At 57.2% G+C, this 17,944-nt stretch overlaps 1 protein-coding gene across 1 annotated transcript in view; it reads left to right on the top strand.

The window, feature by feature from the left end:
- DOCK11 (dedicator of cytokinesis 11) overlaps nucleotides 1-17,944 on the top strand; it is a 149,304-nt gene that overhangs the window by 73,971 nt on the left and 57,389 nt on the right. The window contains 8 exon segments of the mRNA XM_064159646.1: nucleotides 600-718; nucleotides 4,668-4,737; nucleotides 5,682-5,807; nucleotides 6,352-6,423; nucleotides 8,114-8,260; nucleotides 9,529-9,612; nucleotides 10,059-10,170; nucleotides 13,507-13,685. Coding sequence (XP_064015716.1) covers nucleotides 600-718; nucleotides 4,668-4,737; nucleotides 5,682-5,807; nucleotides 6,352-6,423; nucleotides 8,114-8,260; nucleotides 9,529-9,612; nucleotides 10,059-10,170; nucleotides 13,507-13,685 — 909 coding nt within the window.

Consider the following 17,944-nt stretch of genomic DNA (forward strand, 5'->3'; position numbering starts at 1 on the left):
GGGAGGGGCCTGGAGCACAGCCCTGTGAGGAGAGGCTGAGGGAGCTGGGGGGGTGCAGCCTGCAGCAGAGGTGGCTCAGGGCAGAGCTGATTGCTGCCTGCAGCTGCCTGCAGGGAGGCTGTAGCCAGGTGGGGTTGGGCTCTGCTGCCAGGCAGCCAGCAGCAGCAGAAGGGGACACAGCCTGAAGCTGTGCCAGGGCAGGTCTAGGCTGGATGTTGTTAGGAAGTTGTTGTCAGAGAGAGTGATTGGCACTGGAATGGGCTGCCCAGGGAGGTGGTGGAGTGGCTGTGGCTGGAGGTGTTGCAGCCAAGCCTGGCTGGGGCACTGAGTGCCATGGTCTGGTTGGTTGGGCAGGGCTGGGTGCTAGGTTGGGCTGGCTGAGCCTGGAGCTCTCTGCCAGCCTGCCTGATTCTGTGATTCTATGAGTGATTGATATTGCTCCAGGGGGTGTGCTGCCAGGGGGCCAAGTTCTCTGGCAGGCTGGAGCCCACACCCCAAAAGCCTGTGCTGACATCACAGCAGTGTCTGTGGACTGTTGATGTTTTCTCTCCTGCCAAACGTTGAACTGAAAGTGTCTGTGTTCTGCACATCTGTTTTAGTGTTTGCACGCCATGGAGATCCAAGTAATGATTCAGTTTCTACCTGTAATTCTTGTGCAACTCTTTAGAGTCCTTACCAACGTGACACAGGAAGATGAAGTGGCTGTCAACTGCACCATGTGAGTGCCTGGGAAACCACTGGGGCTTCTTCCCTAGCAGATGCAAAGCCACAGGCCACAGTGCAAAGCAGGCTGTGGTTTCCCTCCACGAGGTGCTGAGTGGCAGCATTGGCTGTCCACAGCTGTTTGCTCCTGTGGTCCTGCTGCAGGGCACCTGCTGCCTTCACCTGGCACGCCTGTGTGGCATGGGATGTTGTGGAGAGCCTGTCCTGGGAGGGAACTGGAATGGGCTGCCCAGGGAGGTGGTGGAGTGGCTGTGGCTGGAGGTGTTGCAGCCAAGCCTGGCTGGGGCACTGAGTGCCATGGTCTGGTTGGTTGGGCAGGGCTGGGTGCTAGGTTGGGCTGCCTGAGCCTGGAGCTCTCTGCCAGCCTGGCTGATTCTATGGTTCTATGAAAAGCAACCTTAGAGGATGCTGCTGGCTTGTTTTACAAAAGAAATCAGTGGTGGGGGTGGCTCCAGGAGCTGTTACAGAATCACAGAACATAGCTGCTTGGAAGGGCCCTCACAGATCATCCAGTCCAGCCCTCAACCCAGTGCTGAGCCATGTCCCTAAGTGCCAGCTCCACAGGCTGCTTCAACACCCCCCAGGGATGGGGACTCCAGCACTGCCCTGTGCAGACCATTTCAGTGTCTGAGAACCCTTCCAGTGCAGAAATATTTCCTGAGATCCTGCCTCAGCCTTCCCTGGGGCAGCCTGGAACCATTTCCTCTGCTCCTGTTGCTTGCCACCAAGCAGAGGCTGCTCCCTCCTCACTTCAACCACTTTTCAGGCAGCTGTAGTGAGCAGTGAGGTCTGCCCTCAGCCTCCTCTCCTCCAGCCTGAACACCCCTCAGCCCCCCAGCTGCTCCAGCCTCTTCTCCAGCCTCGCTGCCCTGCTCTGGACACACTGCAGCCCCTCGGTGTCCTTCCTGCAGTGAGTGAGCATCGAAAGACTCCAGAGCCCTGGGGCACATCCCAGCTGCAGGCAGCAGGTGTGGAGCAGGCTGCCCAAAGAGGTTGTGGAGTCTCCTTCTCTGGAAGCATTCAAACCCCACCTGGATTTGCTCCTGGGTGCCCTGCCCTTGCTGGCCCTGCTCTGGCAGGGGGCTTGGGTTGGATGATCTCTGGAGGTCCCTTCCAGCCCATCACTCTGCCATGCCCTTGTCTCATCCCTGCCAGCCCAGTGCCCCGAGCCACAAGCTCTGCTCACGGTGCCCCGGGCCGGCTGCGCTGCCCTGCAGCAGGAGCCTCGCACCCTGCTGGCCCGGAGCCGGCGGCAAGAGGGGTGTGAGTGGTGCCCCAAGCGGGCAGCACCGGCCCGGGCCTGGGCTCCGCGGGGAGCTGCTGCTGTGTGCAGTGCCCGCGGGGAGCGAGATGTGCAAAGCATCTTCCCTGCCTGGCTCCGGCACCCCTGGACACCCGAAACAGCAGCAGAGCAGGGAGAGCAGCAGCACAGGGAGGGGATTCTGCCCCTCCACTCTGCTCTGCTCAGCCCTCACCTGCAGCACTGCCTCCAGTGCTGGGGAACACAGCACAAGAACCACCTGGAGCTGCTGCAGAGGGGCCAGAGGAGGCCACCAAGGTGATCAGAGGCTGCAGAAGCTCTGCTGTGGGGACAGGCTGGGAGGGCTGGGGCTGTGCAGCCTGCAGAAGGGAAGTCTCCAGGGACACCTTAGAGCAGCCTTGCAGTGCCTGAAGGGGGATCCAGGAGAGCTGGGGAGGGACTTGTGAGAAGAGCTGGGAATTCCAGGACGAGGGACAATGGCTTTGAGCTGGGAGAGTGAGAGTGGAGATGAGGAAGAAATTGTTGAGAGTGAGGGTGGGGAGAGACTGGCACAGGTTGAGGGTGGGGAGAGACTGGCACAGGTTGCCCAGGGAGGTTCTGGCTGCTCCCTCCCCGGAGGTGTTCAAGGCAACCTGTGCTGGTGGGAGGTGTCCCTGCCCACGGCAGGAGGTTGGCACTGGCTGAGCTTTGAGGTCCCTTCACCCAACCCAACCTTTGGTTCTATGATCCACCTTGCTCCTCCCCTGCTGTTCCCTCTGTGACATGCTGCAGTGCAAAGGGCAATGCCAGATGCTGCTCCATGGGTTCCTCCTGTGACCCCAGGAGGTTCCATGCATCCCTGCACCAAAAGCATCTCCCTGCCACAAAACCAGTGGCTGGAGGCTGGGCTTGGGTCCCCTGAGCCCTGCTGCCCAAGGGTCTGCAGGCCCTTGCAGCCACGGTCCTGTGCCATGTGCTGCAGGCTGTGGGGACTCCTCTGCCCTGTAATCCCTCCCTGCTTGACTCCCCAGGGGACAAAGACAGGGACCAAGAGACCCTGGTCTCTGCTGGGTCACCAGCTCCCACCTGCACTGCCAGAGAGTTTCTCAGAGCTTGGCTTGGTGCCTGTCAGTTTGCCAACAGCTTGCTGCTTGCTGAGATCTGTTTTCTCATCTCCACTTTCAGAGTGCAATCTAAGCCTCACTTTGATAAATGGTTTGTAAGCTCCTCCCTGTGCCTGGTCTGTGGCAGCTGTGACCATGTGCAATCGTTTGTTGTTCCCTCTGGCTGGGACTGGATTGTAAATCCCCTGCCCTGGCTGGAGAAACCAGGCACTTGCTGTCTTCATCAGCCACCTGGAGTGCTTCCAGAGGAGCTGGCACTTGCCCAGGGTCTGCCTGGCCTCACTCAGCTGCAAGGCAACAGCCTGGCCTTCATCCAGTGTGTGTAGCTTGTGATGGAGATCATCCTGAGTACTGCCTTCAGTTTGGGGCTCCCCAGTTGCAGAGGGACAGGGATCTGCTGGAGAGGGTCCAGTGGAGAGCTATGAGGATGAGGAGGGGACTGCAGCACTGCCTGGTGAGGAGAGGCTGAGGGCCCTGGGGCTGCTTAGTCTGGAGAAGAGGAGACTGAGAGGGGATTGGATCAGTGTCTGTAACTCTCTGAGGGCTGGGGGTCAAGAGGGGGGGACAGGCTCTGCTCACTGCTCCCTGGGACAGGACAAGCAGCAGTGGATGGAAGCTGCAGCACAGGAGGTTCCAGCTCAGCACAAGGGGCAACTTCTTGCCTGGAAGGGTCCCAGAGCCCTGGCACAGGCTGCCCAGAGGGGCTGTGGAGTCTCCTTCTCTGGAGCCTTTCCAGGCCTCTTTGGATGTGCTCCTGTGTGCCCTGAGCTGGATTGTGTGGTGCTGCTGTGGAAGGGGGGTTGGACTGGATGATCTCCTTGGGTCCCTTCTAACCCCTGACACCTGTGATCCTGTGAGCTTCAGTTCAAAAGAGTCTTCCAGGATAAACAAATGGAGGGATGCAGTTACCAGAGGATAACAACGATGGGGGAAAGCTGTTCCCACTCATCAGCAGAGATTGTGTGGGGTTTGTGTTTCCTTTGCAGACTCAGTGGGGCAGTGTGGTTGTTCACTGGCACTTGCATGACCATTAGGAAAGAGCTGCAGACATAATGAGCTGTACAGGGTGGGTGATGTGGCTGGTGCAGGGGGTGAGTGGGCTTGTGCACCTCACAGCAGCTTTGTAGGTACAGCCAAAGGGATCTGGGTGCAGAGCAGATCAGCTGAGCAGTTTTGGGCCTGAGCTGTCAAAGACCTGAGCATTGCCCAGGTGTCCAACACTCACTGCATCAGGAGTGCAAGCAGCAGCAGGCTTTAACCCTGCCCTGCACAGAGCTCTGAGAAGAGGCTGTGTGCCTCACCTCATCTCCACGTGCAGAAAGCCCAGAGCATGGAGGGCAGCTGCTCTGGGTGGCACCTAGTCCAGCAGCCACGTGAGGAAGAGGCTTTGGCCACCCCAGCTCTGGGCGCGGTGCTGCAGCCAGCACGGCACAGGCACAGGGCTGTGAGGGCTGCTGGCTCCCTGCAGCCCCAGCCCTGCCAGGGGCCAGGCCTTTAGGGCTCAGCAGGGTAGGGCACAGGTGGTGCCTGCTCTCACAGACTGGCACTGCACACTCAACACAAACCACCTCTCTTCCCAGGGTTCTGCTGCATATTGTGTCCAAGTGCCACGAGGAAGGTCTGGACCACTACCTGCGCTCCTTCCTAAAGGTGAGCCAGGACACTGCTGGGGGCAGATGTGGCTGGGCTGGAGGGCAGAAGGGCTCTGCAGCAGGACCTTGACCACCTGCACAGATGGGCAGAGTCCAAGGGGATGGGGTTCAATAGCTCCAAGTGCAGGGTGCTGCACTTTGGCCACAACAACCCCATGGAGAGATACAGGCTGGGGTCGGAGTGGCTGAGAGCAGCCAGACAGAGAGGGATCTGGGGGTACTGATTGATACCCACCTGAACATGAGCCAGCAGTGTGCCCAGGTGGCCAAGAGAGCCAGTGGCATCCTGGCCTGCATCAGGAATGGTGTGGCCAGCAGGAGCAGGGAGGTCATTCTGCCCCTGTACTCTGCACTGGTTAGACCACACCTTGAGTGCTGTGTTCAGTTCTGGGCCCCCCAGTTTAGGAGGGACATTGAGATGCTTGAGCGTGTCCAGAGAAGGGCAACGAGGCTGGGGAGAGGCCTTGAGCACAGCCCTACGAGGAGAGGCTGAGGGAGCTGGGATTGGTTAGCCTGGAGAAGAGGAGGCTCAGGGGAGACCTCATTGCTGTCTACAACTACCTGAGGGGAGGTTGTGGCCAGGAGGAGGTTGCTCTCTTCTCTCAGGTGGCCAGCACCAGAACGAGAGGACACAGCCTCAGGCTATGCCAGGGGAGATTTAGGCTGGGGGTGAGGAGAAAGTTCTTCCCTGAGAGAGTCATTGGACACTGGAATGGGCTGCCCGGGGAGGTGGTGGAGTCGCCGTCCCTGGAGCTGTTCAAGGCAGGACTGGACGTGGCACTTGGTGCCATGGTCTGGCCTTGAGCTCTGTGCTAAAGGGTTGGACTTGATGATCTGTGAGGTCTCTTCCAACCTTGGTGACACTGTGACACTGTGACACTGTGACCCCCCTCCTGGCAGCTGGCAGCTGGCACACTGCTGATGCTCTGCCTCTGCCCACAGTACGTCTTCCGAGCCGAGAAGCCCAGCGCCGCCCGGGCGAAGCTGACCCACGAGACCCTGGTGCTGGCCATGGCCACCATCCTCAAGCAGTCGGCAGATTTCTTGGCCATCAATAAGCTGCTCAAGGTGAGGGACTGGCAGGGCCTGCCAAAGGGGCAGGGGACAAAAATCGGGGAGGGGGGAGGGAGGGGACCTAAGTTTAAAGCCCAACACTTTGACCCATCCCAACCCACAGGACACAGCAGCAGAGCTGCCAGGGCAGCATGTCCTGTCCTTGCACTCGAGGCTGTCCCCTTCCAAGAGAGAAGAGCCCTTGCAGGAAGCCAGCCTGCACCATGGCTCGTGTTGCCACGCAGCCAAAGGCTCTGCTCTGCCTGCTTGCTTCTAGTCACCCCTGAGGGCTGAGCTTCTGCCTCTCTGGGCCTTTGTGGGGCTTGCACCCAAGCTCTGCTGGGTGCAGAGGGGATGGAGCCCTTCCCACTCCAAGCCTGGCAGGGCTCCTCCAGGCAGCACAGGCACACGTGCCAAGCTGGCATGCAAGCACAGCTGTGCTTACAAAATGCCCTTTGCCTGGGAGCCCTCCTTCCCATGCTGCTGCTGCCCCACACAACCAGGCATGCCCAATCCTGCTGAGAGAAGTAACCAGAGTCTTTTTTCCCCCCCTTCCTAGTACTCCTGGTTTTTCTTTGAAGCACTGGCAAAGTCCATGGCCATGTATTTACTGGAGGAAAACAAAATCAAGGTAAAAACCAAACTGGTTGAGTGCTGCATTCTGGAGCCATCACAAACAAGCTCTCCTCTCAGAGATTTTCTCAGAGACTCTGTGGATCACAGCTCACAGGTGTCAGGGGTTGGAAGGGACCCAAGGAGATCATCCAGTCCAACCCCCCTGCCAGAGCAGGAGCACACAATCCAGCTCAGGGCACACAGAACACATCCAGACAGGCCTGGAAAGGCTCCAGAGAAGAAGACTCCACAGCCTCTCTGGGCAGCCTGTGCCAGGCTCTGGGACCCTTCTAGTCAAGAGGTTCCCCTTGTGCTGAGCTGGAACCTCCTGTGCTGCAGCTTCCATCCACTGCTGCTTGTCCTGTCCCAGGCAGCAGTGAGCAGAGCCTGTGCCCCCCTCCTGACCCCCAGCCCTCAGACAGTTACATTGATTCAGTCCCCTCTCAGTCTTCTCTTCAGACTAAGCAGCCCCAGGGCCCTCAGCCTCTCCTCACCAGGCAGTGCTGCAGTCCCTTCATCATCCTCCTAGCCCTCCCTTGGACCCTGTCCATCAGATCCCTGTCCCTCTGCAACTGGGGAGCCCAAAACTGAAGGCAGTCACAACAGCTTCTGCTAGGAACAAGAGGCTAAGGAGGCCCTCGGAAGAAGCAGTCCAGAGAGGATGGCTGCAGCACAGGGGGAAGTGGTTTACAGGATCAGATCCAAGCTTTCCTTGTGCTACAGGGAACATCACATCCCCTGCTGCAGCACCAGCTGCTGCCCACTGCTGAAGGCTCCTGCCTGAACCAAGCAGGCTGGGCAGAGAAACTGATGTTTGCCTGCAAGCACCACTTGGAGGATCCAGACAGAAGCAGTCCCCTCCTCATCCTCCTAGCCCTCTGCTGGACCCTCTCCAGCAGATCCCTGTCCCTCTGCAACTGGGGAGCCCAAACCTGAAGGCAGTATTCAAGATGAGGTCTGAGCAGGGCAGAGCAGAGGGGCAGGAGAAGCTCCCTTGCTCTGCTGGACACATCCTGCTAATACAGCCCAGGATCCCATTGGCCTCTTGGCCAGCAGGGCACATTGCTGTGCCATGGGCAACTGTTAGCCACCAGCACCCCCAGGGCCCTCTCCACAGGGCTGCTCTCCAGCAGTCACCTCCCAGCCTGTGCTGCTGCAGTTTGTTATCCCTCCCCAGGTGCAGGACTCTGCACTTGTCCTTGTTGAACCTCATCTGGTTCCCCTGTGCCCAGCTCTGTGCCCAGGGCTCTCTGGATGGCAGCACAGCCTGCAGCTGTCTCAGCCAAGCCTCCCAGCTTGGTGTGAGCAGCAAACCTGCTGAGCAGACACTCTGTGCCCTCATCTGTGGGGATGGATGGGGCACTTAGTGCCATGGTCTGGTTGGTTGGGTAGGGCTGGGTGCTAGGTTGGGCTGGCTGAGCCTGGAGCTCTCTGCCAGCCTGCCTGACTCTGTGGCTCTATGATGCTGGGTGTCAGCTGTATTTTGGCTGGTTGCATTCCTCAGCAGCAGGATGAGGGATGTAGGTCACTGCTGGCTTTGTCTCTTTCTTCTCACAGCTAAAGCTTTCATTTCTCTCAGAAAAATACTCCAATTAGCCTCAAACCAGCACAATTAGGGAACACAAATGCTGAGGGGGACTCGTGCCTGGCTCTCCCCAGCTGCTGGCCTGCAGCTCCTGACTGTGGGATGTGTGTTTTGGTTCCAGCTGCCCCGAGCCCAGCGCTTCCCTGACTCCTACCAGCACGCCCTGCATTCCTTGCTGCTTGCCATCATCCCCCACGTCACCATTCGCTACAACGAGATCCCAGAGGAGTCCAGGAATGTCAACTTCAGCTTGGCCAGCTTCCTGAAGGTCAGCACTGCACTTTCCTTCACCCAGGCTTTTATCAAGGGGGGGAGGGGGCAGAGAAAGAGTCAGTCAGAAATAGGCAGGAAGCAAACAAATATCTTTGCACTGTAACATCTCTCTGGTCTCTTCCAGAGGAGGAAAGTTTTGCTGGGAAGGAGCTTTCCTCTTTCCAAGGGAAGGACTGGGATGCTCTGTGTGTTTGCAGTCCTGCCAAGCAGCTGTTCAGGGCCTGAGGAGACATAGATGCTCTTGCACTTTAGATGTTCCTGTTGCCACTGGAGTCTGAAGTGAGATCATCCAAAGTGCACACTGAGCTGGAAATGGTCACTGGCAGCCCAGAATGTCCTTGGCTGCATCCAAAACAGTGTGACCAGCAGGATGAGGGAGGGGATCCTGCACCTTTGCTCTGATCAGACTCAGCAGAGAACTGCCTCCAGTGCTGGTGCCCCAGCATAAGAGGGATGTGGAACTGCTGGGGTACACCTAGAGGAGGCCAGGAAGATGATTAGAGGTTGAAGAATCTCTATGTGAACAGGCTGGGAGAGTTGGGGCTGTTCAGCCTGGAGAAGAGAAGGCTCCAAGGAAACCTCAGAGCAGCCTTCCAGTGCCTGAAGGGGCTCCAGGAGAGCTGGGGAGTGACTTTAGACAAAGGCTGTGACTGCCAGGCTGAGGGACAATGGCTTAGAGCTGGGAGAGGAGAGAGTGAGAGTGGAGATGAGGAAGAGATTGTTGGCAGTGAGGGTGGGGAGAGACTGGCACAGGTTGCCCAGGGAGGTTGTGGCTGCCTCCTTCCTGGAGCAGAGGTTTAAACTGGATGTTAGGAAAGGGCTCTTTGCAGTGAGGGTGGTGAGGCACTGGCACAGGTTGAGGGTGATGAGACACTGGCACAGGTTTCCCAGGGAGGTTGTGGAGCACAGAAGCACCCAATGTGATCAAAGATCACATTGGGTGCTTCTGTGCTCCACAGCCTCCCTGGAGGTGTTGAAGGCCAAGCTGGATGAGACCTTGAGCAAGCTGTGCTGGTGGGAGGTGTCCCTGCCCATGGCAGGTGGTTTGGAGCTGGCTGAGCTTTAAGATCCCTTCTAACCTAAACCATTCTGTGAATCTCTGAACAAAGTGATTTCAGGGAGACAGGATGAGGTACATTTTGGGAAGTCAGCAGCAGCCTAGAGAATCCAAGCTGGCAGCTGGCAGGACAGTGGCAGGGAGGTGATGTGGGGTGAAGGCTTTTGCTTCCACCGTGGGTCACACCTTGCTGTGCTTCTCTCCAGCGTTGCTTGACCTTCATGGACAGAGGATTTGTTTTTAACTTGATAAATGATTACATTTCTGGATTCAGCCCAAAAGACCCCAAGGTAAGCAGTGGTGAGCTGAGACCCTAAGGTAAGCTCTTGAGAGGTGCCCTGTGGTCACACACATCTACAGCGGCCAGAGGTCTGCAGTGATTGTTTCATGTGAGACTCATGGAGGCCTTTTAGACATTGTTCCTGCAAGAAACCTCTGCAGGCAGAGACCTCTCTGTCCAGGCCAGGAGCCTCTATGCAGCTCAGCCTTGAAGCAACAGAGTCAGAGCCAAAGGAGAGGTTGGTCTGGATTGAGAAGGTGAAGAAGTCCCAAGTGACAGCCTTATGCTGTGACACCTGGGGGGAACAGCACAAAGCTTTGGCAAGGGTTACTGAGCTACAGCAAATGCTGGTTTGATCCCCCAGTCCTTGTGCAAGGAGCTGGAAGGCAGTGAGTCAGGCTGCAAACACAATTTCTGTTTCTCTTTTCTGTTGTGTTGGTTGTTTTTTAACCACAGCTGCTGGTTGAATACAAGTTTGAGTTTCTTCAAACCATCTGCAATCATGAGCACTACATCCCTCTGAACCTGCCAATGACCTTCTCCAAACCCAAGCTGCAAAGACTTCAAGGTATGTCAAGAGAGTTGCAATCTATTGGGCTTGATGGCTTCTGACCAGATGAGTTGGGATTATGGTCACAGAAATGTCTGCCCTGCTTAGCCTGATTTGCTTCAGGAGAAGATGCTGCTCTGGCAGCTCTGCAGCACTTTGCTCCAGGGCAGTGCAGGAGCAATCTTTTTGTGCATGGAAATCCAAGAGAGGGAGCAAAATCCAAGGGAAGCAAAATCCAACAGAAGCAGCACTACAGGCTGGGGCCAGAGTGTCTGAGAGCAGCCAGGCAGAGAGGGAGCTGGGGGCGCTGGCAGAGAGGAGCTGCAGAGGAGGCAGCAGTGTGCCCAGGTGGGCAGCAAAGCCAATGGCAGCCTGGGCTCCAAGCTCAGCCAGCCCAACCTAGCACCCAGCCCTGCCCAACCAACCAGACCATGGCACTCAGTGCCCCAGCCAGGCTTGGCTGCAACACCTCCAGCCACAGCCACTCCACCACCTCCCTGGGCAGCCCATTCCAGTGCCAATCACTCTCTCTGACAACAACTTCCTAACAACATCCAACCTGAACCTGCCCTGGCACAGCTTGAGGCTGTGTCCCCTTGTTCTGGTGCTGGCTGCCTGGCAGCAGAGCCCAACCCCACCTGGCTACAGCCTCCCTGCAGGCAGCTGCAGGCAGCAATGAGCTCTGCCCTGAGCCTCCTCTGCTGCAGGCTGCACCCCCCCAGCTCCCTCAGCCTCTCCTCACAGGGCTCTGCTCCAGGCCCCTCTCCAGCCTTGCTGCCCTGCTCCAAACACCTTCCAGCACCTCAACATCTCTCTGCAATGGAGGAGCCCAGAGCTGGACACAGCACTGCAGGGGTGGCCTGAGCAGTGCTGAGCACAGGGGCACAAGAACCTCCCTTGCTCCAGGTTGCTTTCACTTTCCTGAGTCAGACTTTTGCAAACCACTGAGTGCTGCTTCTGAAGCAAGCATCTGGGGAGCCTCTCTTGCAGCCCCAGAGCGCTAGGACATGCTGAGCTGGGAGTTTCAGAGCTGAGTGTCATTCACTCTGCCTCGGCACAGGAAAACTCTTCCCACCTGTGTGGTTTTCAGATCATCCCAAAGCCTGAGCAGTGCCCTCTGGGGGGAGCACACAACCCAGCCGTGGGGTTGTCAGAGTGGCAGCTGGGTGGTGCCGGTAGTGGCTCTGGCTGTGGGGGTGCCTGGCAGAGATGAGGAAGTCAGGGCAAGGTCGCTGGTAGCAGCCTGAGTGCAGCACACATCCTGCACAGTCTGTGTCACTGTCACTTCTCTGCCACCTTGCTCTTGTAGCAGCTGCTCCTGTGCTCGCAGCACACAGCCTGAATCCTGCTGAGATCACAGAATCACAGAGTGGGCTAGGCTGAAGGGAGCCCCAAAGCTCACCCAGTCCAACCCCCTGCACTCAGCAGGGACATCCTCCACTAGAGGAGGTTGCCCACAGCCCTGGTGAACCTCACCTTGCATATCTCCAGGGATGGGGCCTCAGGCACCTCCCTGGGCAACCTTTTCCAGTGTTCAGCACCCTCATGATGAAGAACCTGTTCCTAACATCCAATCTAAACCTCCCCTTCTCTAGTTTGAAGCCATTGCCCTTGCCCTGTCCCTGCAGGCCTCTGCAAACAGTCTCTCTCCATCCTTCCTGTAGCCCCATTCAGGTACTGGAAGGCTGCTCTGAGGTCTCCCTCCACACAAGTTCACCAAGGTGATTAAGTACTGAGCTGCCTTTCTCCTGGGGCATCTTTTAAGGAGCAGTGTTCAGTATCAGTGGGTGGGAAGCTAAGGAAGTCTCAGAGTCCCTGGCAAGCAGCTGCCTGGAACCCTGCCCTGGCTCTCCAATCACAGAGCCACAGAATGGCAGGGGTTGGAAGGGACCTCTGGAGATGATGGAGTCCAAGCCCCTGCCAGGGCAGGGTGTCCTAGAGAAAGTCCTGCAGGAAAGCAGCCAGGCAGGCTCCATAGAATCAGTCAGGGTTGGAAGGGACCACAAGGCTCATCTAGGTGCATGTTCTCTGGGCAGCCTGCTGCAGGGCTCCAGCACCCTTAAATTAAAGCTTGTGCCAGTCACCCCTTGTCCTGTCACTGGGCACCACTGGAAAAAGCCTGGTCCCATCCTGCTGACAGCCACCCTTTAGGAACTGGTCAGCATTGATGGGAGCCCTTCAGTCTGCTCTTCTCCAGACCAAACAGTCCCAGTTCCCTGAGCCTTTCTTCATCAGAGAGTCTGGCAGTGGGGCAGGAAAGCCTGACTGAAGTGCTGCAGGAATCGTAGACTCAAGCAGGTTGGCAGAGAGCTCCAGGCTCAGCCAGCCCAACCTAGCACCCAGCCCTGCCCAACCAACCAGACCATGGCACTCAGTGCCCCAGCCAGGCTTGGCTGCAACACCTCCAGCCACGGCCACTCCACCACCTCCCTGGGCAGCCCATTCCAGTGCCAATCACTCTCTGCCACTAAACTATATCCTGAAGTGCCACATCTTGTATCTGCAGGGGGCTACAGGAGGGCTGGGGAGGGACTATTGACAAGGTCTGGGAATGCCAGGAGGAGGAGGAATGGGTTTGAAGTGGCAGAGGGGAGATTGAAAGTGGATGTTAGGAAGAAGTTCTTTACAGTGAGGGTGGTGAGAGACTGGCAGAGGTTGAGGGTGGTGAGAGACTGGCACAGGGTGAGGGTGGTGAGGCACTGGCACAGGTTGAGGGTGGTGAGACACTGGCACAGGTTGCCCAGGGAGGTTGTGGAGCACAGAAGCACCCAATGTGATCAAAGATCACATTGGGTGCTTCTGTGCTCCACAACCTCCCTGGAGGTGTTCAGGACCAGGTTGGATGAGGTCTTGAGTGACCTGTTCTAGTAGGAGCTGCCCCTGCCTATGTCAGGGGGCTGGAAATGGCTGATCCCTGAGGTCCCTTCCAACCTAACCCATTCTATGACTGGATTTGATGATAGGATGAGGGCAATGGTTTGAAATGAGAGCAAAGCAGGTTGAGATTGGATGTGAGGAGCAAGTTCTGCACCAGGAGGGTGCTGGAACACTGCAGCAAGTTGCCCAGGAAGGTGGTTGAGGCTTCAATTCATCCTTGGAGATATTCAGGGTCAGGCTTGACAGGGCTGTGGGCAGCCTGCTCCTATGGGGGATGTCCCTGCTGAGTGGAAGGGAGTTGGTCTGGATGCTCATTGGACTGGATGCTCCAAGAAGTTGGAGTCTTCTTCCAACCCAAACAATTCTGTGGTTCTATGATCTTGGAGGTCTTTTCCAGCCTTAACAGTGCTCTGATTCCTGCTGGATGTGAGAGCCTCAGAACTGTTCCCTTAACCACTCTCTTGCTCTTTCTTTCAGATGTGACTCTTGAATACAGTTTGACTGATGACTACTGCAGACATCACTTCCTGGTGGGGCTGCTCCTCAGGGAAACCTCTGCTGCCTTGCAGGACAACTATGACATCAGGTGCACAGCTATCTCTGTCCTGAAGAGCCTCCTGATCAAGCATGCCTTCGACAACAGATACCAGCACAAGGTCAGGCAGACCTGGGTGGCTCTTGGCTTCTGTGAGCAAATAGAGTCACACAGAAGCACACAATGTTAGGAGTTGGAAGGGACCTCCAAAGCTCATCCATTCCAACTCCCCTGCCAGAGCAGGATCACCTAGAGTAGATCACCCAGAAATGCACCCAGGTGGGTTTTGAATGTGTCCAGAGAAGGAGACTCCACAACCCCCCTAGGCTAAGTACTCAGAAATTAGGTTAGTGGGCACAGCACTAGAACCTGTTCTCATAGAATCATAGACTCAGCCAGGTTGGCAGAGCCCTCCAAGCTCAGCCAGCCCAGCCTAGCACCCAGCCCTGCCCAACCAACCAGACCATGGCACTCAGTGCCCCAGCCAGGCTTGGCTGCAACACCTCCAGCCACGGCCAAGCTCAGGAGGTTCAACAAGAACAAGGGCAAGGTCCTGCAGCTGGGTGGAGGCAATGCCAAGCACCAATCCAGGCTGGGCAGTGCCAGGCTGGAGAGCAGCCCTGAGCAGAGGGACTTGGGGGTGCTGCTGGAGGAGAAGCTCAGCAGGAGCCAGCAGTGTGCACTTGCAGCCCAGAGAGCCAAGCAGAGCCTGGGCTGCAGCAGCAGCAGTGTGGCCAGCAGGGCCAGGGAGGGGATTCTGCCCCTCTGCTCTGCTCTGCTGAGACCCCACCTGGAGCTCTGGAGCCCCTGGGACAAGAGGGCTGTGGAGATGCTGGAGAGTGTCCAGAGCAGGGCCAGGAGGATGCTGAGAGGCTGCAGCAGCTCTGCTGTGAGCACAGCCTGAAAGAGTTGGGGCTGTGCAGGCTGGAGCAGAGGAGGCTCCCAGGTGACCTTCTTGTGGCCTTCCAGCATCTGAAGGGGGCTCCAAAAAAGCTGGGGAGGGACTTTTGAGGGTGTGAGGGAGTGTCAGGAGTGGGGGGAATGGAGCAAAGGTGGAGGTGGGGAGAGTGAGGCTGGAGGTGAGGAGGAAGTTGTTGAGCAGGAGAGTGGTGAGAGGCTGGAATGGGTTGCCCAGGGAGGGGGTTGAGGCCCCATGGCTGGAGGTGTTTGAGGCCAGGCTGGCTGAGGCTGTGTGCAGCCTGCTCTAGGGTAGGGTGTCCCTGGCCATGGCAGGGGGTTGGGACTGGCTGCTCCTTGTGCTCCCTTCCTACCCTGTGGTTGTGTGATTCTGTGCTTTCAAGAGGGCAGGCAGGGAAGTGCTGCACTCTTGCCCATGCTGGGTGTTTGGGTAATAAAGCCCTGAGCCATTAAGGCAGTTGAGAGTGGCCTTAGCCAAGGAGCTCCTCACCAAGATTGAGCAGTGCCACTGTTCTTCTGCTCTTGGGCTTCAATTGGCATCCTGCACTAATGCCCTCTCATTAGGAGCCAGGGCTGATCTCTGGTCCAAGTCAGCTGCATGTTTCACTAATTAGGGAAGCAGAGGAGAGGGCCTGGGGCCCCTCAGCAAGTGCTGGATTGCTGCTGGGGAGTTTTTGGCTTCCTGGGGTCAGAGGCTCAGCCAGTGGCACTGCAGGAGGAGCCTGCAGAGGGGCTTGGGTTCTTTCCTGCTGCCCCACAGTGCCCAGCTACCTCTGCAGACTCCACCTCTCCTTCAGCCAAGCTGAAAACATGCTTCTGCTCACATTCAGCTTCCCAAAGTGCTGTGTTCCTGAGGGTCTTTTTTAGGGGGGAAATGTGGGCAGCCCCCTGGGCATGAATGGTGAGAGAGGTGACTTGATTGTGCCAGGAGCTCCTGCCCTCTGCATGGACCTGGAGCTAGCTCTTCTCATCTCCCTTCAGGGCTGAGTGGGAAGTGGGCTTGCTTTTCTCTGCACAGCCCATGGAGCTGGCAGTCCTTGCTATTGCAGGAGAGAATGCCCAGGTCTGGTCTCTGCCCAGGCTGGCTCAGAGGCAGCCCACCAAGATGCTGAGAGGGCTGCAGCAGCTCTGCTCTGAGCACAGGCTGAGAGAGTTGGGGCTCTGCAGCCTGGAGAGGAGAAGGCTTCCAGGAGAGCTTGGAGTGACCTTGCAGGATCTGCAGGGGGCTGCAGGAGGGCTGGGGAGGGACTATTGACAAGGTCTGGTAATGCCAGGAGGAGGAGGAGGAATGGGTTTGAAGTGGCAGAGGGGAGACTGAAAGTGGCTGTTAGGAAGAAGGTGTTTGCAGTGAGGGTGGTGAGAGACTGGCAGAGGTTGAGGGTGGTGAGACACTGGCACAGGTTGAGAGTGGTGAGAGACTGGCACAGGTTGAGGGTGGTGAGACACTGGCACAGGTTGAGAGTGGTGAGACACTGGCAGAGGTTGAGGCTGGTGAGACACAGGCACAGGCTGCCCAGGGAGGTTGTGGAGCACAGAAGCACCCAATGTGATCTTTGATCACATTGGGTGCTTCTGTGCTCCACAACCTCCCTGGAGGTGTTCAGGACCAGGTTGAGAGACCTGTTGTGGTAGGAGCTGTCACTGCCTATGGCAGGGGCATGGAACTGGCTGAGCTTTGAGCTCCCTTCCAACCTAAACCCATTCTATGAGTCTATGATTCTGCCCTTCTGAAACCTCTCACAGCAGCTGAGGAGCTGTTTCCCCCTCTCAGCATGCAGCACCCTCTCAGCCTCCTCACCACCACCTTCTGTATGAAACTGTCCCCTTGGCTTTTCCCTCTGTGCCTGTCTTGTGCTCCAGGCTGCAGGACCAGAAAGTGCCTTGCAGCCAGGGTAGGATGCTCAACAAAACGACCCAAAACCAAATCACATCACAGGCTGGGCAGCCTGAGCATGGCAAGGTCTGGAGCTGCAGGAGGAATCTCTGGCCCCATCATCAGCTCAGAGAGCTCCACAGGAGATGTTTTCTTCCAGATTTCTTTTGTCCTTAGGAATCAGATGGAAGGAGAAAAACAAAAAAAAGGGGAAAAAAGGCATTCTTTTATCAGTCAAAATGCTCCATTCAGTTTGCAAGCCTTAAATTCATTTACTTATTTATTTAACCATTCTGTCAAGCCCAGAATAATCACTTTTTTCAACCAAAAAAACCCCCACAGTTGGCTGGCAAAGAGCCCTGCGTGTAGAAAACCTCAGCCAGGCCATTCTTGGGCTGTATCACTTCATCCAAACTGTTGTAACTGGAATCAGTTGCTGTGGACAGATCCTGACTGGAGGCAAGAGCCAGCACCAGGCAAGGAGGAGATCATTTTGTGTGCTCCTATAGCACAGATCAAGCTGTAGCAGTCAAGTGTCAGTAAAACAGTTAGGAAATGTGGGATTTAGTGTGGGCAGCCACTTCAAACCCATTCCTCCTCATCCTGCCATTCCCAGACCTTGTCAACAGTTCCTCCCCAGCCCTCCTGCAGCCCCTTGCAGATCCTGCAAGGCCACTCCAAGGTCTCCTGGAAGCCTTCTCCTCTCCAGGCTGCACAGCCCCAACTCTCTCAGCCTGTGCTCAGAGCAGAGCTGCTGCAGCCCTCTCAGCATCTTGGTGGCCTCCTCTGGACTATCTCCAACACTTCCATGTCCTGCTTGTGCTGGGGGCTGCAGAACTGCCCCCAGGACTGCAGGTGGGGTGTGAGGAGAGCAGAGCCAAGGGGCAGAATCCTCCCTTGCCCTGTGCCCACAGAGGAGGCAGCAGTGTGCCCAGGTGGGCAGCAGAGCCAATGGTATCCTGGGCTGGCTCAGGAGCAGTGTGGGCAGCAGGACAAGGGAGGTTCTTGTGCCCCTGTGCTCAGCACTGCTTAGGCCACCCCTGGAGTGCTGTGCCCAGTTCTGGGCTCCTCCATTGCAGAGAGATGCTGAGGTGCTGGAAGGTGTTTGGAGAAGGGCAGCAAGGCTGGGGAGGGGCCTGGAGCACAGCCCTGTGAGGAGAGGCTGAGGGAGCTGGGGGGGTGCAGCCTGCAGCAGAGGAGGCTCAGGGCAGAGCTGATTGCTGCCTGCAGCTGCCTGCAGGGAGGCTGTAGCCAGCTGGGGTTGGGCTCTGCTGCCAGGCAGGCAGCAGCAGAAGAAGGGGACACAGCCTGAAGCTGTGCCAGGGCAGGTCTGGGCTGGATGTTGTTAGGAAGTTGTTGTCAGAGAGAGTGATTGGCATTGGAATGGGCTGCCCAGGGAGGTGGTGGAGTGGCCGTGGCTGGAGGTGTTGCAGCCAAGCCTGGCTGGGGCACTGAGTGCCATGGTGTGGTTGGTTGGGCAGGGCTGGGTGCTAGGTTGGGCTGGCTGAGCCTGGAGCTCTCTGCCAGCCTGCTTGAGTCTATGATTCTATGACTGTGAATGTCATTCAGCCCTCAGAATCCCTGAGTGC

This window comes from Pogoniulus pusillus, chromosome 19, assembly GCF_015220805.1.
Source record: "Pogoniulus pusillus isolate bPogPus1 chromosome 19, bPogPus1.pri, whole genome shotgun sequence".
Classification (NCBI taxonomy): domain Eukaryota; kingdom Metazoa; phylum Chordata; class Aves; order Piciformes; family Lybiidae; genus Pogoniulus; species Pogoniulus pusillus.